Here is a 23,340-nt window from a genome sequence, read left to right as displayed (position 1 = left end):
GCCTAAACTTGCGCCGAGTTTGGGGTGAAACGGACATCGCGCGGAAGGGCTCACCGCATGTCCTTGTCCCCCTGTGGCCCGCATGTCGGGGACACTAGCAGTCCCTTCGCTTCCAACGCCTCCACCCCCTCTCCCGCCTCGCCCCGCCGCCGGCGCCGCCGCTATTCTCCGGCCGCCTCCTCACCGCACAGTTCCCAACCGTCCATACCAAACCACGTCTCGACATGGCCGCCACCACGCCCGCGCTTTCGCCGTAGTTTTGGCCGTCGATCGGAGGAGGTTTGGCCGTCGCCGTCGTAGCCGGTGGCAGAGGGGATACGACCGCCGGCACGTACCACGGCAGCTTCCAACGAGTGCTCCAGAGCGGCCAGTAGCCGGCCGCCAACCACCCTGCTGCATCGAGGTGATCATCGCTGCCTCTTTGCCACCACGACCGCAAGGTGTTCGACACTTTTCCCACAAAGGTATGGACAGTGGAGATGAGTTTTTCTTCCACCACTCCATTTGTTCATCGGACGATTCGTCGTCGGATGATGAAGATCTTGTGGTGGTTGCACTGGTCGTTCACGATCACATTCAACGACAGCTTTCTCGGTACAGGGGGTCACTCCCTGGCCGTGCTCCCAACCTAAACCGCAACAGGGAGAGAGGCCACGCCCTTCTCTATGCTGATTACTTTGCAAACAGCCAGATAAATTTCGTCGCCATTTTCGTATGGCAAGGTATGTGTTCAATCGTATCCGAGAGGGAGTGGTTGCTCATGACCCATACTTCGAGTGCAAGACGGATGCCCTTGGCAAGCTTGGATTCTCCTATTATCATAAATGCACCGCGACCATCCGCATGCTTGCATATGAAATTCCAGGCGATCTGGTGGATGAGTATGTGCGTATGAGGGAGGCAACATGCCTTATGTCAGTGTACAAGTTCTATCAGGCTGTGATCGAGGTGTTTGGCCCTGAGTACTTGAGGCAGCCAACCGTCGCTGATACAGAGAGATTGTTGGGGATCAATGCAGCTAGAGGATTTCCAGGCATGCTTGGCAGCATAGATTGTATCACTGGGAGTGGAAGAACTATCCATTTACTTGGCAGAGCCGGTACAAGGGGCATGTCAAAGTGTGCACTGTCATATTAGAAGGGGTGGCTTTGCAGGATCTTTGGATATGGCATTCTTTCTTCGGCATGGCAGGTTCTCACAATGATATCAACTTACTGCAGCGTTCTTCAGTCTTCGCAAGGCTTGGAGAAGGCCACTCCCCACCTTTCAACTTTGAGATCAACAACCACCAGTACAACAAAGGATACTATGTAGCTAATGGTATATATCTGCAGTGGTCAACTTTTGTGAAGACAATATCCAACCCCCAAGGTGAGAGGAGAAGGAGATTTGCCCAAATGCAAGAGAGTGCTAGAAAGGATGTGGAACGTGCTTTTGGTGTGCTTCAATCCCGATGGGGTATCGTTCGAAACCCTGCACTGTCATGGGATGAACGGAAGCTTTGGGAGGTGATGACTGCTTGTGTGATCATGCACAACATGATCGTCGAGGATGAGCGTGATGGCAGTATCTTCGACCAAGAATTTGATTATCAAGGTGAAAAATGTTGAGCCTCTGCACCAAGAACCGGCCACGTTTGAACAGTTTGTTCAATTCCATCGTGAGCTACGTGATTGGCACACTCATTTGGATCTTCAGAATGACTTGGTTGAGCACGTGTGGGATCACATTGGCAACCAATAGATGTATTGGTTCATTTTATGTTCATTCAAGACAATTTCAATTTGGTTGTAAAACTATTTTATTAGAGACAATTTCGATTGGGTTGTAAAACTATTTTTATTTTCAGACGGTTAATATTTGGACGTGCAAACTTGTTTTGATATGAAAATATGGGCATTTTGGCCCTGGCAGACAGGATGGAGCAAACGGATGTGGCAGCGCGCTGGGCGCACAGCCACCGCATCCCAGGACAGGACCGGACAGGACCCCATTGCCAAACGGACAGAATACGGGTAAAACGAACATCCGTTTGGGGTCGCGCGGTGGAGTTGGCCTAACCTCACCATCAAGCAGGCCCACCCATCTATATATGAGGCCCAATCAGAGCATCTACAGCTGTCCCCTATCACTACTAGGGAAAATCTTATACACAGAAGCTTACCATTAGCGTTGGTCAAAAATATGCGCGACTGCTATATACCAGTAGAGCCGTGTACAAAAGCTCGCTACTACTATATAATTAGCAGTAGCGCGGCCCAGACAAAAAGCACTACTACTATAACTGCCACAACGTTGCCGGCAGGATAGGTATAGTAGTAGCGCTTGTTTGCAACCTGCGCTACTGCTATTCGTCGTAGTAGTAGCGCTTTTCCTGGACACGCGCTACTACTATGGGTGCCTTATCCCCAATTTTTCCTCCCCGCGCCCGACCATCTTCTTCCTTCCCCTTACTCCCCGCTTCTCGCTATGCCTCCGCCGCCGCCGCATTGCCGTCGCCACCGCATTGCCGCCGCCGTCCTCCCTCGTCCTTCTCGGTATGCCCTCCTCCCTCCTCTCCCTCCTCCTCCCACCGCACCCTCCTCCCTCCTCCTCCGGCCGCCCCCTCCTCCCTCCTCCCTCCTCTGGCCAAGCCCTCCACCGGCATCCCTCCTCCCCCTCCTCCTCTCTACTCCCTCCTCGCACCCCCTCCTCCTCCCTCCTCTGACCCCACCGCCCTCCCCCTCCTCCTCTCTCCTCCCTCCTCTGATCCCACCGCCCTCCCCCTCCTCCTTTTTCCTTCCTCCTCCCACCCTCTCCTCCTCTCTCCTCCCTCCTCTGATCCCACCGCCCTCCCCCTCCTCCTTTTTCCTTCCTCCTCCCACCCCCTCCTCCCTCCATCTCTCCTAAACCCTAAATTCTTTTTTACTGTTCTTGTATAATGTAGTTTTTTTTACTGTTTTTAGTGAGTGTTTAATAGAATTAGTAAGAAAATTAATAAAACTAGTTGAACTAGTTTATTTTTAGTAAGAACTAGTTTATTATTATTTATAGTTAGTGCTTAGTTGAACTAGTTGAATTAATATAACTAGTTATTTTTAGTAAGAAAATTAATAGAACTAGTTTATTTTTTTAGATGTAGTTAACAGAATTCTAGGTTGATTCGTTTTGAAGTGAACATGTCACATTTGTTTTTTTTGTTAAAGCATTTATTCCCGCATCGACGTCGATGATGCCTATCCCGCATCCTCGTCGTCGACTCGGCGGAGGAGGCATGCTTGATCAGAGTGTCCATGTCCGGGACTGGGCTCCACCGGGCTGATACTAGGAGGTTCTACCTTCCGGGGGGCGCATCTTGGTGAGGAGACAGCCCGTTGTTGACCCGAACCTTCTTTGGTGGCGGTCGCGTGGGCCACTGACGATGCGGAGGCTTGCGTCCCCCGCGAAGGTGATACGTCACCGTGTCAGTGAGGAGGACGGGCACGCACGTCGCTACATGGCTGCGTTGGAGGGCAGGTTCGACAATACCGGGCAGGTTCTTCAGAGTGATCACTGGAGCTATGATCCTGTGATGGTTCCTTCTCTTTGGGTGTCCACCGCCAGCACCGATACCCGTCGTTCGCTAGGGTTGTAGCTGTATTAGTGAGGATATATGTATGATACTATTCCAGATGTATTAGAGATAATATTCGACGATGTACGGACACAAGAGATGATTTAGTTTTGCTCATTGAATGTATGCTAATTTTAATACTAATTTATTTTATGATTTAGTTTTGCTTATTGAATGCTCAAATTGGAGAACTACTCCTATTTTGAATGCTCAAATTGGAGAGCACTATATGCAAGGCGTATGCATTTGATTAGTTGATAGCTTATAGGGTTTCACTAAGTCCTAAGATGAGGATAATAATGTTTTTATTTATATCTTGTTTTTGCAGCCAAATCTCCATGTCGTCGCCGCCGCCGTCCCCATCACCGACCCCCTCCGACCTCGAGGTGAGACCAGCCAAATCTCCATGTCAATATGAGTCCTATAAGATATTTTGAAATGTTTTTGTTCATATTTTCAACCATTGAAATGCAATGACCGTCAAGTTTGAATGCAAATAGGATATGTGCTTGCCCAAGTGGCGATGTTTGTAGGTAACACCTCCTAGTGGCCTATGTTTTGCCGGAGTGTTGATTAATTTTTGTTCCAGCAAATTTCAGGCGCTCGATATATCCTTTTTTAGCAAAGGTCATGCCGGATTTTCCCGTGAATTTTGACATGACTTGTGCTAGAATATGTAGGAAATATCGAGTGGCCTGGATTTTCTAGAAAGATAATTAAACGACATTTCAGGTTGACTTTAAGTCTGTCGAGGCTCCATACATGACAATCAAAAAATAAGTGAGGGAGAAAGTCTGCACCATATATGAGAGAGGAAGAATCCCGACAGTTGTCGTGGGGGTCATTTCTCCTTCTTCTCCTTGTGCAAGACCTTTGTTATGCACTAGGGGAAGGAGGAGTAACGGCCATCACCGACGGTCGAAAAATCAGTGAGGGAGTGTGTCCACCGTATATGAAAGAAGAAAAATGCTGAGTGTGACGAGGACATGACTACCTTGGATAAGACCAAAAATATTGCATACATGCATATTTGTCAGGTGATTTCTAGTGCAAACTACTTAATAATCTATTTATGTTATCTAGAACAAAAATACTTCACACACTTTTGTGTTTTGTCTAATTGCAGGTGTATGGGACATTTGTACAATCCACATATGACATAAGGGAAAATGAGAAGTTTAGGTTCTGTTCAAAAAGTCCTCTCACGTCACTTTTGGGCCAAAAGAAGATAGAGTCCAAGTCTCTCACGTTCTGGATTCAGATTCGGACTGCACAGACATACCTTACTCAAAACGCCACCAATTTTTCATACGGACTCCGAATTGGGTGATTCTTTTTTTGTTGGAAAGTAGATTTCATGCTATTTTCAACCCAATTGGATTCAACTTCAAATTCATCTGGAGCATTGAGATATCAACGAAACAACCTGACGCTATAGTAGAATCCGAGTCAAACAACAAGTCCAAAGGTGTTGCATCAACTCCAATTGGGCCCATGAGCCTTGTACGACCTAGGGTTAATTTTAAGCTGCCTTGGGACGTCCTCCCACCTCCTTGGCTGCCACCCCTTGCTCCTATATAAGTAGATTCATCTAGTTGCTTTTTCCTTGGGATTTGTTTAGTTAAAAGTTAGCCATTACGACTTCGTGTACTTTGTTTGTGTCCAACGACCAAACCAAGACCGCTTATGGATTCCCACCTTTATCAATACTTCATATATACTCGCAATATTCAGATTGATTTTATCATATTCTTTCTTGATCTTCGATTGCTTGCAGGAATAGACCTTCATGGTCAGGTTGATTGTGCTCTGGCGTGGTCAATAACCTCTCAGAGTTGTTTAGTGATTACTAAGGCGCAACGTCGTGCACGTTTGTAGTCGGATCGTCAAAGACATCTTCACCAAATCGGTAGTTATCATCTCATTGAAAGATCGGGAAACCTCAGCCTCTATCAGACTGTTGTCGTGGGGGTCGCTTCTTCTTCGTTCCCGTGTGCTAGACATTTTGGTTTAATGCACTCGGGGACGAAGGGAGGAGCGATCATCACCAACGGTCGAATATATACACCACGTGAGCTGAGTGTTTTCAAAAAAAGAATCGACGGACCGATAGTCAACCCGTGCTGAATAATAATGATCTAATTTAGTTTTTGTAGTACATATATTGAACTTTAGAAGTTTAATTTTTGAATTATGAACATAGGAAATGTCGTCGGACGACGAAAGTCTCCATAGTGCTCCTGGTGCAGCGACGACCGAGGTTTCTGCGACAGGCCTCACTTGGTAGAAGGTCGGCGCTTCAGCATTAAGCTCCAGGAGACCTTCGATGTTGAAACGGTACGCAACGATGCAAAGTGTTTTTTCGTAATTAAGCTCATCATCTTCTTCTTCAACCTGTAATTTTTGTCTTTTACAATCCGACTAGCTTATCCCATGACATGCAAGACGCTATGTCTTGGAGAGGATGGATTTTGAAGATCATGAAAATATGGAAACAAAAATAGTTCACGTAAGGACCCATCATGGTTTTGATTTTCCTGTAAATCTATACAATTCTGAGAGCATATCCCATTTTGGTTGCCCGAATTGGGAAGCACTTTGCAAGGCATATGATTTCCATGAGGGTATGCTTGTAACCATGGATCTTGGTGATCCTGACATCGAGAAAGACAATATGGACATTTGGGTCCTTGTTAATACGCTTCCAATTCTACCGCTATGTGAGTTTCTCAAACATAGTTATTAAGTAATTTATATTGTTTATTTCAAAATAGTTGACAACTTATTTCCATTGATAGCTTATTTTCATTCTTCAAAGAACGTGTGGAAGATGGTAGACAGAACCTACAACACCGATGGCTGAGAATTAACTTATAAGTGGAAAAATCATCTGATCTCATTTATTAATGATCTTCAATATCTATTATCAAACTCCTGCACATTATGGTCAATACGTGCCACTAGTGTACGCGTCGAACTACGGTAACATCCATGGAGATGGCACAGTAAGATTTTTTACTATTACGACATCCGTGCATCTTTTGCATAAATTCTTCTAAAACTAAACTATATTGCTAACTACGAAGTTATTACTATGGTTTTCAATAGAAAATTCCAAAGGATTGTGTGCCTCATCTGATGTTTTCGAAAGGTCGCCTTGATGTTATGAGCTTACGGCCAGGTCATCATACGCATTACAGTTGTTCATACCATATTTCTAAAACCAATGAAGACATGACAACCAAAGATTGGAAACAATGTATGGTTAGTCGTAGGGAGGTAATTGGAAGCAACATTGTGCAACGCGCAAGAATTGGAGACAGGATAATCTCCATTCTCCGTAATGGAGAGTCAGGGTCTATCTTGTTTTATGCTATATTACCTAAGGGAGTGTAGTAGGTCCTATTAGGGAGGAATAGGTCCTAGGTACAATGTGTTATTATGTGGTACAATGTGTTAGAGTTGATGATGAGGAGGAGGAGGAGTTGTGATTATGAATAGTGATCAAGTTGCTATATGATGTCTCATTAACGAAAATGATGATCATGAGGAGTTGTTATATGACAATGATGTATTATGATGATAAGTTGTTAATGATATGATGATGATGAGTTATTATGTCATTGGGTGAAATAACTGTGGTTTAGGTTTCGTCACTTTGGATCCATGCACTTGAAACTAATCCACGGTTCTTTCACCCAATGATGTAATAACTCATTCTGATGTAAAACAATCTCTAAATTGCTACTGTATGAAAACTTGTATAATGGCGTATGAATATGACATAAAACAAAAAAGAAATACATAACAATATATAGTAGTAGCGCGGGTAGAGAGGCGCGCTACTAGTAACTACCAGTAGCGCTCTCTACCCAAAGCGGTACTACTAAGAAGGTATAGCAGTAGAGCGGGCAAACACACGCTGCGCATACACTTTAGCTATAGAGCCCTATCAGTAGCGCGCTGCCCCGCGCTACTGATATACCTAAAACCGGTGCTACTGCTAGCTTTTTCCCTAGTAGTGTATACGCCAGTGGGCACGTCCGCGGACAGCGCCTGCCAGCCCCTCTTATGTTGCGCCGTATATTTACATACCTCAAATTTCGATCCACAAATCCATGCAATCTATGCACGTCGATCATATAACACAAATTGTCTGAATTCACGTAGTTCCAAGCAAAGCGTGGTAGCGAGATCTACATGTGAAGCGGAATATGTAGCTGCTTCCGAAGTAGCACAAGGAGTCTGGATAAGGAGTCCATATCTGATCTAGGAGTTGTACCTAGTGATAATACTGGTGCCATTGACATTACCAAAGGAGCCTAGGTTTCACAAGAAGGCCGGGCACATCAAACGCTGCTTCAACTCCATACATGAATACATCAAGGAGGGAGACATAGAACTTTGCAAAGTACATATAGATCTGAATGTGGCAGAATCGTTGACTAAACCTCTTCCACGAGCAAAACATGATTAGCTCCAGGACTCCATGGGTGATAGATTAATAACTCTTTAAACTAGATTATTGACTCTAGTGCAAGTGGGAGACTTTTGGAAATATGCCCTAGAGGCAATAATAAATTGGTTATTATCATATTTTCCATTCATGATAAATGTTTAGTATTCTTGCTAAAATTGTATTGACCGAAAACTTAAATACATGTGTGAATACATAAACAACACTGTGTATCTAGTGCACCTCTACTTGCTTAGCTCCTTGATCAAAGATGGGCACGGTTTTCTAATAATATACATGAGTTGACATTTGGTAATGGGATCACATTACTAGGAGAAAGATGTGATGGACAAACCAACCGTAAGCTTAGCATCAGATTGTTTAGTTATTTGCTACAACTTTCTTAATGTCAAGTATTTGTTCCTTAGACAACGAGATCATACCACTCCCAGATACCAGAGAATATATTGTGCTATCAAACATAAATTTGTAACTGGGTGATTATAAATGTTCTCTACAGGTATCTCCGAAGGTGTCTGTTGGGTTGCATGGATCAAGACTGAGATTTCTCACTTTGTGTGACGAAGACATATCTCCGAGCCCTCTCGGTAATACAACATCACAAGAAGCTTCATGTGACTAATGAGTTTAGTCATGGGATCTTGTATTACAGAATGATTTAAAGGGAATTGCATACAGGATTAACCGAATCCTTGACATCGTGGTTCAACCGATGAAAGATCTTCGTGGAATATGTAAGAATACATATGGGCATCTAGGTCCCGATATTGGTTATTGACCAGGGAGGTGTCTCGGTCATGTCTACATGATTTGCGAACCCGTAGGGTCTGATGTCTACTACACAACCTTCTTCTTGTAGACGTTGTTGGGCCTGCAAGTGCACAGGTTTGTAGGACAGTAGCAAATTTCCTTCAAGTGGATGACCTAAGGTTTATCAATCCGTAGGAGGCGTAGGATGAAGATGGTCTCTCTCAAACAACCCTGCAACAAAATAACAAAGAGTCTCTTGTGTCCCCAACACACCCAATACAATGGTAAATTGTATAGGTGCACCAGTTCGGCGAAGAGATAGTGATACAAGTGCAATATGGATAGTAGATAAAGGTTTTTGTAATCTGAAATTATAAAAATAGCAAGGTAACTAATGATAAAAGTGAGCGTAAACGGTATTGCAATGATAGGAAACAAGGCCTAGGGCTCATACTTTCACTAGTGCAAGTTCTCTCAACGATAATAACATAGATAGATAATATAACAATCCCTCAGCATGCAACAAAGAGTCACTCCAAAGCAACTAATAGCGGAGAACAAACGAAGAGATTATGGTAGGGTACGAAACCACCTCAAAGTTATCCTTTCTGTTCTATCTATTCAAGAGTTCGTAGTAAAATAACATGAAGCTATTCTTTCCGCTCAATCTATCATAGAGTTCATACTAGAATAACACCTTAAGACACAAATCAACCAAAACCCTAATGTCACCTAGATACTACATGGTCACCTCAAGTATCTGTGGGCATGATTATACGATATGCATCACACAATCTCAAATTAATACAACCAACACAAAGTACTTCAAAGAGTGCCCCAAAGTTTCTACCGGAGAGTCAAGAAAATGTGTGCCAACCCCTATGCATAGGTTCATGGACGGAACCCACAAGTTGGTCACGAAAACATACATCAAGTGGCACGTGATATCCCATTGTCACCACAGATAAACACGGCAGGACATACATCAAGTGTTCTCAAATCAAAGACTCAATCTGATAAGATAACTTCAAAGGGGAAACTCAATCCATTACAAGAGAGTAGAGGGAGAGAAACATCATAAGATCCAACTATAATAGCAAAGCTCGGGATACATCAAGATCGTGCCATAGAGGGAACACGAGAGAGAGAGATCAAACACATAGCTACTGGTGCATACCCTCAGCCTCAAGGGTGAACTACTCCCTCCTCGTCATGGATAGCGTCGGGATGATGAAGATGGCCACCGGTGATGGGTCCCCCTCCGGCAGGGTGCCGGAATGGGCTCCCGAGAGGTTTTTGGTGGCTACAGAGGCTTGCGGCGGCGGAACTCCCGATCTATCGTGATATTCGATGTTTTTAGGATACGTAGGCTTATATAGGCGAAAGAAGTCGGTCGGGGGGTGCTCGCCGGGCCCACGAGACAGGGGGGCGCACCCGGTAGGTGGGGGGCGCCCTCCTATCTCGTAGCCTCCTCGAGGCTCTTCTGACGTGAACTCCAAGTCTCCTGGGTGATATTCTTCCCAAAAATCACGCTGCCGAATGTTTCATTCCATTTGGACTCCGTTTGATATTCCTTTTCTTCGAAATACTGAAATAGACAATAAAACAACAATATGGGATGGGCCTCCGGTTAATAGGTTAGTCCCAAAAATAATATAAAAGTGTATAATAAAGCCCGTAATAATTCAAAACAGATAATAAAATAGCATGAATGCTTCATAAATTATAGATACGTTGGAGACGTATTAGCATCCCAAGCTTAATTCCTACTCATCCTCGAGTAGGTAAATGATAAAGAAAGAATTTATGAAGTGTGAATGCTAGAGGTGCACAAGTTTGATAAATGATAATTTCAATCACCTTTACTAGCATCATTATATGTCATAACAGTAGTTCATCTCATAAAACTTTTCATGATCAAGTAACAAGCTATTCACATGTCAAAGCATAGACCATAAACTTTCTTGAAAACTAGCAAACTTCATTCTTAGTCATCAAACAATTGTAATTCATCCTATTTTCAGGAAGGGTCTATGTCAGAGCTTTGATTTAGCAAACTTCACATACTCAACTATCATATAGTCTTCTATAATTGCTAACTCTCACGCAATACTTGTGGTTATGAAGTTTTAATCAGACACAGAGAAGGATAGGGGCTTATAATGTTGCCTCCAAACGTATTCACCTCTGGGTGATGTCAACAATAATAGTTCATGCTAAAGTACATCCAATTGGATATATATATATATATATATATATATATATATATATATATATATATATATATATATCAGGATCACCCTAACACAAAGTGCTTGCCAAAGGATAAAATGAAAAAGGGAAAGGTGAAGATCACCTTGACTCTTGCATAAAGTAAAAGACATAAAGTAAAAGATAGGCCCTTCGCAGAGGGAAGCAGAGGTTGTCATGCGGTTTTAGGGTCAGATACACAAAATCTTAGTGCAAAATAACGTCACTTTATATTGCCCCTTGTATGTGGACCTTTATTATGCAGTCCAGGTGCACCGTGGCCTCACTACCCGGGCACCGGCGCTGCTTTGGCAGCCCAGGTGCCGGTGCTGACAAGCTCGTCTACACGACGTCCCACACCGTCTGTCGTCACCGGCCTCATCTCGGACTCCGCCGCCACCCCGCCTCCACCGAGCGGCGTCCCCGACACGCGATTGGCTTGATCACCCGCTCGCCACCGCGATCCGACTCATCTACGCCGCGCAACCGACATGGCATGTCGGTTACGCGCGCCTCCGCAGGTCCAGTGAAGATCTTCCCCGAGTTCAGCGCGGCCCTTCGCCGACCGAGCAATGGGCTGCCGTTGCATCGCCCCGTCGAGCCGCCGCGCCACCGCCCCGTGGTTCCCCTCGCGGCTGCATCCACTACTAGAAAAACCCCTACTAATGGCGCATCTAGTATGGCCATTAATGGCGCATCTGTGGTGTGCCATTAACAGCACGCCATTAGTAATTTTTACTAATGGCGCACCAGTGGTGCGCCATTAGTATCTGGTATACTAATGGCGCACCACTGGTGCGCCATTAGTATAGGCCACGGTGCGCCATTAGTATGGGCCACGGTGCGCCATTAGTATGCCTCCCAGGGGCCATGTATACCCAGGTGCTTTGGATACTAATGGCGCACCACAACTAGATGCGCCATTAGTAACCGCGGCATACTAATGGCGCACTGTCCTGTGATGCGCCATTAGTGATGCGCCATTTTGAATCTAGATCTGGATCGTGATTTTTTGCCCATTTTTTGCTCGTTTTTTTTTGCTTGTTTTTTGGCACGACATTATTTCAAATTTTGTTCCTGTTTTTGGATCTTGTTGCCATGGTCTTTTGCCGGAGAGGAGTTCGCCGGAGAGGAGGAGGAGGAGGTCGCTAGAGAGGAGGAAGGAGAAACCATGAGGGGATGGGAGGAGCTCACCAGAGAGGAGGGAGGAGGAGCTCACCGGAGAGGAGGGAGGAGGAGCTCACCAGAGAGGAGGGAGGAGGAGCTCACCGGAGAGGAGGGAGGAGGAGCTCACCGGAGAGGAGGGATTTTTGCCTCACCGGAGAGGAGGGAGGAGGAGCTCACCGGAGAGGAGGGAGGAGGAGCTCACCGGAGAGGAGGGAGGAGGAGCTCACCGGAGAGGAGGGAGAAGAAACCATGAGGGGAGGGGAGGGGAGGGGAGGGGAGGGGAGGAGGGAGGAGGGAGGAGGGAGGTCGCCGGAGAGGAGGGAGAAGAAACCATGAGGGGAGGGGAGGGGAGGGAGGGGAGGAGGGAGGAGGGAGGAGGAGGTCGCCGGAGAGGAGGGAGAAGAAACCATGAGGGGAGGGGAGGGGAGGGGAGGGGAGGAGGGAGGAGGGAGGAGGAGGTCGCCGGAGAGGTGGGAGAAGAAACCATGAGGGGAGGGGAGGGGAGGGGAGGGGAGGAGGGAGGAGGGAGGAGGAGGTCGCCGGAGAGGAGGAGGAGGTCACCGGAGAGGAGAAGTATGGTGGAGGAGAGAAGGGAAGATGAAATGAAGAGAGGAGGAGAGGACGAGCCATATATACGGCATACTAATGGCGCACCGCGGGCAGGTGCGCCATTAGTAAATTTTTTAATTTTTTTGATTTATTTTGAATTTTGAAGGCGGGAAGATACTAATGGCGCACCACGGGCAGGTGCGCCATTAGTAATTGTTTTTTTTATTTTTTTGACTTATTTTGAATTTTGAAGGAGAGAAGATACTAATGGCGCACCATGGTCAGGTGCGCCATTAGTAACTTTTTTTTATTTTTTGACTTATTTTGAATTTTGAAGGCGGGAAGATAGTAATGGCGCACCATGGGTAGGTGCGCCATTAGTAAGTTTGAATTTTTTTGATTTTTTTTGCCTCTCCAGATCTTAAAAGCCCCGTATCTTTTTTTCTGTTAGGTTTTTGAGGATTTTGAAAATGTTTAACGGGGTTCCCCCGGTTAAATTTGGGTGTAACTTTTCGAGTAGATGCTTTTTCATATAAAAAACTTTTTCATCCGAGTTAGTATGCAAAAGTTATGCCCATTTTTACAAATTCTCGCGAGATTTTGCAAATGAAGTCAAAATTCATATTTGCAAATTTCCCAACAACTAGGCCACATATCACGTGGGAAACTTATTTTCTTTTATTTTTTTGACATTTTTATCATTTTCTTTTTTTTTAAACTGAAAAGGCGATCCAGGGGGATGGGGGTGCATTCGGTGGAAGTGGTGGCCAAGGTTACTAATGGCGCACCGTGGCATGGTGCGCCATTACTAGTTTAACTAGTAATGGCGCACCACACCCACGGTGCGCCATTAGTATGTTTGGACAGGCGCACTAGTTCAAAAAAAAAATTTGGTACTAATGGCGCACCGTAGGCAGGGTGCGCCATTAGTAATTTCAACACTAATGGCGCATCAGAAGGTGGTGCGCCATTAGTGTCATTTCCATCTATAGCCCTTTTCCTAGTAGTGATCGACTCGCGCGTCGCCGATGCATCGCACCTATGGGCCGTAGTGCCACGATACGCGGTCCCAGCCGCCGCCCCAAGATCGTCCTCGCTATTGCACCGACCCGCGCTCCGCCGCTGCACCGCCCCTTCGGGCCGTAGCGCCACGGCCCACGGTCCCGGCCGCCGCCCCGAGGTCTTCCTACCGTCGCCTCGACCTGCCCGCCACCGCTGCGTCGCCCCTTCAGGCCATAGTGCCGCGGCCCGCGGTCCACTTCACCGTCCCCGCGCGTCGACTTCCTGTGGTATGCGTCGCACCGTCTCCCTTGGCGCGGGAATGCCACCATCCATGCCGGTCTTCGTCACGCTGTCAGGGTTCTTCGCCTACTTCGAGCATCGCCACCGCCGCTCTTCTTCGGCCGCCGCCGCCGCTACCCCCGTAGCCGCCGCAGCCGCCCGTCCACCCCTTTCGTCTTCGTCCAGCACCAGCCCGTCGTCAGCGTCGCCGTCATCTACCCCGACCACTTCATCTACTCCGACAACCGCAGGCGACATTGGCCCCGCGCCGATTGGCACCGCAACCATTGTCGAGTCCCTCTCTGCTGGCCACTCCGACATGGCGTACAACTCGTGCAGGTCCCAGTGTACGCATGCCGGTGCTGGCAACACTGCCGCGTGCCTTCGTCCATGACGTGTCCCCGGGTCTGGCAAGCCTGGTGCGGTGCTTCGTCAACTTCGGGTTCGTCCATCTACGCATGCCCGGTGCTGGCAACATCGACGTGTGCCTTCGTCTACGATGTGTCCCCGGGGTTGGCAACCCCGGCGCGACGCGTTGTCAACATCATCTACTTCCTGGCGCACCACTACTTCGACACCACTGCGTCACGACTAACTCGGCGCCTCCTTGCGCCCGCGGCTCCACGGCGACTTCCTCGACACCGGCTACCCCGACTCGACATCGACGACGGCATTCTTTGCACGGCTACCTCGACCACGGCTCCACCACCCACGCTCTCGGCTACATCGACAAACGGCACAAAGGGCTACCGCCTGCTTCAGCAACCTCGTCGGTTTTCACTCCAGCGACGACTGATGCATCGACCGTTACGACTGTGGGGGGTGTCCGTCAGCTTGCCTTTGGATTCTTCTCCTCTTCTCCAGTTTCACTGTCTGCGTCGCTACTGTTGTGACTGGGGGGATGTTGAGTATCGTGATTATTAGGAAAGACGAGATAGACTAGGATTTGTTCTGGCTTGTCTTGTACTCCAAGTAGATCATTGTACTCCTATATATATGCCCACGAGGCTCAAGCAATACAATAAATTATTCCACCAAAACCTCTCTCTCCCTTCTAACAGTTTGAACTTCTATTATTGGTGTGATTAAGCAAACTTTTAGCCTCTTAAAAATAGGAGGCCAATGCTTACATGCATTACAAACATGGGCTGCAACTACTATTTCGTTTGTTTGGTTAATCTGTGAATTTCTAGGTCCTGTTAAGAGGGTTGTTTTAATCAATTGTACTGCCGAACTAACATATCTACAAGATAAATATATTCTAGTACTTTTTTTGTAAATTTGGAACTGGATTTCCTGATGTGGATGCACGGACAGCCAGTCGATCGTTCGAGGGAGGCGATCGCGGCGACGGGGGCGTTGATGGCGGAAGCATGTGTAAGGACGTGCTTGAGCACAACACACCTTCAGCATTTGTTCTGCCAAGTGATCACACCATTTTTAGTTCTCCTGGAAGCAACGACCCAGCCTCGTACGTCCATCTCATCTTTCTCCATCTGAGTCAAGTGATTAAGGTTGGAATATCTATCATCGTTTCAACTCTTAATAAAAACACCCATCTGCTACTTCTCCACGCTTTGCAATTTCTTTCATATTTTTTTGACATAACACTATTTAAAATAATGAAACCTAGGCAATACCATTGGAGAAAGGCATGCCACTCAACTGTAAAAATCATGCTTAATGTTTCTTCTACCAGTAGATGAAAATGTCTTTAGCGTGAGTTATCTATGAGAGTGATGCGTTTGATTATAGAATTGAAGAAAAAACCGAAAGTTAATATGATCATACACTATGTAACAGATTTATTTGGCACATGACAAGCTAATGGATTGCTAGAATGAGCGATACTACTAAAAATGGCTCGGTCCATATGAACGAAATTGTATGTCTTCCAAACGTTTTACTATTGGAAGACATAAAATCCTGTCCATCAAATGCAAACCTTAAAATTGTTTTAATAAAATTAAAGAAAGAAAGATTGATTAATTCTGTTACACGAAATGTGCTAAATTAAATATTTTAATCATGAGGCGAATCTAATGGTATATCAGTCGAAATATTTTGTTCCCTCGAACTATTAAATCATTGAGCACTCTACGAAATAATCTACTCCCTCCGATCTAAATTACTCGTCGCAGAAATGGATGTGCCTAGAACTAAAATACATCTAGATACATCCATACCTGTGACAAGTAATTCGGAACGGAGGGAGTATATCGGAACAGCAATATTACTAATTGTTAGGTATATATGCTAATAAACCTCCCTTTATTGTATGTACGAAGAAGATATTATTACAATATTGTTCTATGGTTTCCATTATAGAGATTGTAAAAATAAAAAATCTTTGAACAAAAGTAAGAGTTATTAATTGAGAACAAAGTTTCAACGATGGTCAACTAAATTTATCGTTTCATATAGCTTAAGAATGTACATGTAGCAAAACTAAAGATCTTGCTAGATCTAAATACCTTAAAAATCTTTACAATTGAAGGGCTTCAGATTGATGATGTTAATGACTGATTTGCCAAAACAATATGTGTTTTTAACTTTATTTTATAAGAGACGGATCCAGTTATTTAAGTACAAACAACTATCTCAGCTCAATCATACCTTCTGTGCAAAGAGGATACAGAAAAGCCCACTGCATTGCCCTATACAGGCACACTGTGAGATAATGATGCATACAACCATACTTAATTCCTTAGCAACGTAATCCTATATATAATAAATGCCAAAATTACACATAAAGTTACATATACATGTCTAATGTCATGTTTCCGTAACAAGTTGATGACTGCATATTTTCATCAGATACTAATAAATACACTTTCGACGCACAAAAGATGATACCCACGCAAGTTTGCGTAAAGTAATAAAGCACACGAGGTGCAGAACCCCATCCGGCGTGATGTGATGTTGCTGCCAACCATAAAAGTAAAGGAGCCTGCGCACAAAGTTATGCAAAGGCAAGGAGAGACCTCAGGAGAGGAAAGGGGAGTGGATGAGCCTGCCCTAGCTGTACCCGGGGGGGGGGGGGGGGAGTCCTTGCCTTACCAAATCCTCTAGATGCACATAAGTGTTGGTGGAGATGGACCACTTCCCCGTGCCCTTGCCAGCGGCAGGCGCTCCAATGGCCAAGCTCGTGCCACCACCCATGGCATCGTTCACCGTTGTACCACTAGTCCACTACGCTTTGTGCGGTCAACGCACATGGCGGATCTTCTCGGCAAAGGATACATTAGATATTCAAACTTGGACCCTCATCGTCTTCAATGGTGGAAGAGGGGCGCGAAGAAGAAGAAGAAGAAGAAGAAGAAGAAGAAGAAGAAGAAGAAGAAGAAGAAGAGAGAGGGAGAGAGAGAGAGAGAGAGGGAGAGAGAGAGAGAGAGAGGGAGAGAGAGAGAGAGAGAGGGAGAGAGAGAGAGAGAGAGATCCTCTCAAACAGATTGCCCATTTCCTCCTATTATAAGTACAACATGGGATATCGAATGGCGGCTAATTCCAAAAAATCTGCATCAATAGTAGTTGTCACATAGATCCTCGACATACAAAACCAAGGGCAATAATGACGATGACACATGACCCTCAGTGGGCCCTACAATGCTTTGGGGCCAACACCTGGCTAGGAGAGACCGTGGCCTAACCCAGCCGACCAGGATGCTGGTGTGACGGATCCCTTAGGCTAGTTGTAATGGTAGTATTATAGCTAGTATCATGCATGCCAACTAGGCAATTTTGATGAGGTGTCATAGAATTAAATGAAGAAAGAGAGAGTTGAGTATCATATCATGATACCGTATCATAATAAATGCTATGCTACTATGTGTCATGCATGGCAATAAATAAAGTACTACATGATACTAATATATGATACTAAGCATTAGGGAGGTAGTATCATACACTAGTATCATATGCATGATACTAGTATATGATACTCTCCATTACAACCTGCCTTAGCAACGTCCGACTCGGGGAAAAATAGAGCTACGAAGGCCCGTCGGTCAGCAAGCCACATGATAGCTCTGTCTCAAGGCCTAGTAGGCCTGGGCGATTCCAAGGACGTCCGGCTGCGCAAGCAGCCTTCCTCCTTCCTTGGCGTACACGCCTAGGGCTCCTCATCTGTTTAGCGCTCTAAGTCAGTTAGGAAACATGTAAGCCTAGGCCTTGTTGCCCTTTATAAGGGAAGTCTAGGGATATATCCCATATAAAGGGCAACCCACATGATCGCACACGAAGGCCCGTTGTTCGAGATATGTGTCATTGTGTCGGTAGCTACAACCCACTCCTATTTGATAGAAGTAATAGATTACCCCTTTTCTCCTCTTATAATGCACCTCTCAGACGAGGCGTTTTCCCACAATCAATCAAAACAAAACCAAGCATATATAGGGTATTACCTCGACCATGATGGCCCAAATCTGGATAAATTCCCCGTGTGCGATCCCATCTGGAACATCCGGTCTCCCTCGCCACCTTATCCAGGCAACAGACAATTTTCGGCATCGTCACCGTGATGAATTCCCCCTTCTATAGAATACTAAAAAAGGCCTCTAGATTGGATCACAACAAAACAAAGAGGTGCAACGGCAGAAATTTTATGACTTGTTAACTTTGGTTGTGTAGAATTGCAATATTATTTATTGAATAAATACAATAATTGAATGGAAAATATTTTTTCATGCATGGTTGAATATTGTGACGGGTCTTTCGCCATACATAAATGTATGTTGAGATGGGCTTTTATTTCATTCATAATTGTATAAGTTAGTGTAATCACTTGTATATATAGGGACTGGGGGGGGGGGTCTGGCTCGCCACAAGACCCGATTGAAAAGCAAGGTCTCTACATCATGGCATGACCTAGGCAGCCGCCACCTCCAAAACCTAAGGTTTTCTGCCTCCCGCCTGCGCCGGCGCCGATCCGTCCCGTCTCCGGTGGCCTTAGGGCCATGGAGACGGAGTGGATGTCAGCCCTTGCCGGTGGGAGGGCTCTGTTTTTAGATCTTTTTTCAAGCTTTGTTAGGGTTTGTATCCTGCTCAGCAAGGCGAGACGGCGGCGGCTCCCTGAAGATGGAATAAAGGTCTCACCGCCTAGCCCCCGTTTCGGTGATGCGTTTAGCATCATGGGTGGGCGTGTGGAGGTGTGTCTTCGGCGGATCTGTCTTTGGTGGATTTGCTCGGATCTGTTTGTCGTTCGTGTTCGTTTGTGTGTCCTCGGGTTGGATCATTTTGATCTACACTCTTCATCTACGGCGGTTGCTGTTCTGGTGCGTTGGTTGTATGGAGCCTTAGCACGGCGACTTCCCGACTGTCTACTACAACAACGTTAGCCCGGCTCCAGCGAGGGAGGGGCAATCACAGCGGCGCGCCTTCGGGTCTCTTCAGTGCTTGTAGTCGTCGCTAGGTGGTCTACGGATCTGGATGTAATTTTTTATTATTTTCAGTGTTCGTTGTACTACCATGATTGAAGATGAATAGATTGGAAGTTTTTCCCGCACAAAAAAAGGCCCAACTTCATCTATATCTATACGAATATAAAAAGACCCAATGGAGCAGATTCAATTAATCTCGGTCATCAAATCATGTCAATCCAACGATCTAGACTGCTTCAATGTCGAGCGTTCAACACGTTTAGCATGCAGTTAATTTCATGCCAAATATAGTGTTAATCACATAATAACACACAAATAATATTCTATTTAATATCCGCATGTACTTAATATACTTCCAAATTAACATACATTGCACGTACACATTGACTAGTTCTAAGAAAAAGGCAACACCTAGTATGATACGGCGGGCTAAATACAAAGAATATGGCACACAACAAATCACGCACAAAGCCCTAGAATTTCTTCCAGAAGTCTCATAACAAACAGTTTTTGAATCACGAACGTTTCTATATATGCGCTAATATTTTCTTAAATTCATGAACACTTTGCCAACATTTTTTGAATTTTGAAAACATTTTAAATTCATGGACAATTTTTGGATTTTACGAACATTTTTTGGATTTGGAAACATTTTGTGAAATCATGCAAGCTTTGTGAACAATTTTTTTTTCAAATTCACAAATATTTTTTGACTCGCGAGCATTTTTTCAGTTGTGCGAATATATTTTGAATTCATGAACATTTTTCTAAATCGGTGATCAAGTTTTGAAATTCATGAACACTTTCGATTTCATTAAAATATTTTAAAATTGATGAATATTTTTGTGAATAGGGTATGGTATTTTTTTCCATCTTCCAGAAGAGCACGCCATTTTCATTTTGGGAGCCTCCGAAGGGAGGAAACGTGCTTGCCTCTGCCGCGCTGTCGTTGAACGGACTTTTAACCTCGAGCGCACGTGTAGGAGGGCGGGTGGATCACGATTCACGAGAGTTCACGGCGCCGTGCGCGCGTGCACTGCACCCGGACTTCCACGTCGTGCTCATCGCCTTGGCTCCGTCCGCCGTGCCAGGATAAGGTTAATCGAGCGCACTTTCCCCTGTCATCTTCCTCCGGTAGGCTAGTAGGCCGGGTCATTTTCCGCGACGGCAACTCCAGCAGGCCAAGAAAATTCAACCCGCCACCCAAGTCTCATCTTAGTCTCTTCTCCTGTCATCCGTGTCACGCCGGTGCACAGAGATCTTTTTTGGAGCTGGCCGAGAGAGACGGGTTCATTCATCGCAAACACAGGGCATGGCGACTCTCAGTTCACCACCATGGAGCCTGCTCTGCTTCTTCGGGGCGCTGCTGGCCGCGCTGTGGTGCGCCGGGCGGGCCCTGGCCGGCGCCTGGCTTGGCCCGCCGAGGGTGGCCAGGGCCCTGCGGTCCCAGGGTGTCCGCGGCACGTCTTACCGCTTCCCCTCCGGCGACATGAAGGAGTACGTGCGGCTCCTCGCGGCGGCGTGCTCCCAGCCCATGCCGCTCTCCTCGCACGCCGTCGCCGCCCGAGCGGTGCCGTTCGACCACGCCATCATCAAGCAACACGGTAATTGACTAACCTTCCCTCTCAATTTCAATCAGGTCGTCGTACGCCATAAGGTCGTCGTACGCCATATTCATTATTGCAGGCAAAGTCGCTCTGACATGGTTCGGCCCGGAGCCGAGGGTGGTGGTGAGCGACCCTCAGCTGTTCCGGGAGATCCTGTCGAACAAGCAGGGCCAGTTCGGGAAGCAGAGGTCCATCCTCCGGATCGAGCGGCTCTTGGCCAACGGGCTGACCACCCACCAGGGCGACAAGTGGGTCGCCCACCGGAGGATCATCAACCACGCCTTCCATCTCGACAAACTCAAGGTGTCCGTCATGGCACTCCCCACCTGACTGAACTCATTGACACTTTGCAGGCTAATGGGGATTGCCTTTTGCAGAGGATGCTACCTGCTTTTGCAGCCTGTTCCAGCGAACTTGTGCGAAGATGGGGAGACTCCATGGGGCAAAGTGATGTGCAGGAGATAGATGTCTGGCCAGAGTTTCAAAACCTCACCGGCGACGTGATATCCCGAGTGGCGTTCGGGAGCAGCTTCAGTGAAGGGAGAAAGATCTTCCAGTTGCAGTCAGAGCAGGCGCAAAATGCTGTCAAGATGGCAAACTTGATGTACATCCCCGGTTACAGGTGAGCTCATACTTCATATTACGCTTGTGCATCTCCATATTAATTTCTAGCATTGCATCGGAACTATATGATCACAGCCACTAGTCAAGTACAGATATCTGAAATATATACGTACTGGTTGTGTTGTTCAGTCCTCTGCAAATAAATAGATATCCACTCAGTCCAGTCCACAAATCATAGTGGCCTGCAATTTGATAACATTCCTATGCAGGTTCCTGCCAACAAAGCTCAGTAGAAGGATGAAGGCAAATGCCCGGGAGGTCGAAGTACTCCTGAAAGGCGTGATCACGAAGAGGGAGAGGGCGATGGTGGATGGCCACGCCGACAACCACGATCTACTAGGCGTGATGATGGAGTCCAACATAGAAGAAAGCCAGGAAGCCGGAAGCTCCAAGCCGACGATGACCACCGACGACATAGTAGGGGAGCTGAAGCTCTTCTATTTCGCGGGCATGGAGACAACCGCGGTGCTGCTAACATGGGCAATGGTCCTGCTAAGCATGCATCCCGAGTGGCAGGACCGCGCCAGGGAGGAGGTTCTGCGCGTCTTTGGGAAGAACCAGCCGGATTCTGAGGGCATAAGCCGGCTGAAAGTCGTGAGTAAATTAATTACAGGAGAGCCATTCATATATAATTTCTCATCCGAGAGGTTGCTCTGATTATGTGCATCTTCTTTGTCGGTGCAGGTGACGATGATACTCCATGAGGTTCTTAGGCTGTACCCACCGATTCTGCTACTTAGTCGGGAGGCGTATAAAGAGACGAAGCTGGGAGGCGTCACATATCCAGCCGGCGTTACATTTGCGCTGCCAATTGTGTGCATTCACCATGATCCAGATGTGTGGGGAGAAGATGTCGACGAGTTTAAGCCGGAGAGGTTTGCTGAGGGCATCACCGGTGCATCCAAGAACTCGCCGGCGTTCTTTCCGTTTGGCTGGGGACCACGGATTTGTGTCGGGCAGAACTTTGCATTGCTTGAGGCCAAGATAGGATTGAGCGTCATCCTGCAGCATTTAATGTTCGAGCTCTCACCGTCCTATACGCATGCGCCATGCCCGGTCTCTACTTTGCAGCCCCAACATGGTGCGCATATTAAGCTCATGAAACTTAAGAATTAGCAACCGTTACCGATTAGCCTCCGGGCTCTGGACAACCATAGACATTGAGAGTAGTCAGGGATTAGGGTGGTGATCTTGGAAGAGACGTAGTATAATGGATCCTGATGTTTACATCGAAGGCGACATGCACACATCTCATAAATATATATTTTCAATAGTGTAATATGTCAATGTCAAACTCACCATTGGTATTCTATACTCTTCTGAATGCTGCAAGATGTTTGGAGCTGCTTGAAGATGCTAGTCTTCGATAGGATAGGCTTTCTCCTCTATTCTGACAATCTGCAGTTTAGTCCATAACTACTATCCATTTCTTTGATACCGATGCATATGTAGTGTAGATCCTTACTTGCAAGTACTTTAGGGCATCTCCAGCCGTTGGCCCCCCCAGGACGCATACAAATCGTCCCCTGGGGGCGAGCCGACGATACACTCGGCGCTGGGGGCGGTTTTACGCCCAGTCGTCGCCCCCAGCTCGCCCCCAGGCGCCGAAATTGGCCCACTTTGCAGCCCAATTTCGGCGAATAAACGGCCCATATGGGCGAGAAT

The 23,340-nt window shown here is 46.4% G+C and overlaps 1 protein-coding gene across 1 annotated transcript; it reads left to right on the top strand.

Moving 5' to 3' along the window:
* Positions 1-20,655: 20,655 nt before the first annotated feature.
* On the top strand, positions 20,656-22,999 carry LOC123161843 (cytochrome P450 72A14). The gene is made up of 5 exons (XM_044579664.1): positions 20,656-21,048; positions 21,131-21,354; positions 21,429-21,673; positions 21,885-22,269; positions 22,360-22,999. The coding sequence occupies exons 1-5, from the start codon at positions 20,757-20,759 to the stop codon at positions 22,789-22,791; spliced, it is 1,578 nt and encodes a 525-aa protein (XP_044435599.1). The 5' UTR covers positions 20,656-20,756; the 3' UTR covers positions 22,792-22,999.
* The last annotated feature ends 341 nt before the right edge of the window (positions 23,000-23,340 follow it).

This window comes from Triticum aestivum, chromosome 7B (genome assembly GCF_018294505.1).
Source record: "Triticum aestivum cultivar Chinese Spring chromosome 7B, IWGSC CS RefSeq v2.1, whole genome shotgun sequence".
Taxonomy (NCBI): Eukaryota; Viridiplantae; Streptophyta; class Magnoliopsida; order Poales; family Poaceae; genus Triticum; species Triticum aestivum.
The sequence above is the reverse complement of the archived record's forward strand: the minus strand, read 5'-3'. Positions and strand labels throughout refer to the sequence as shown.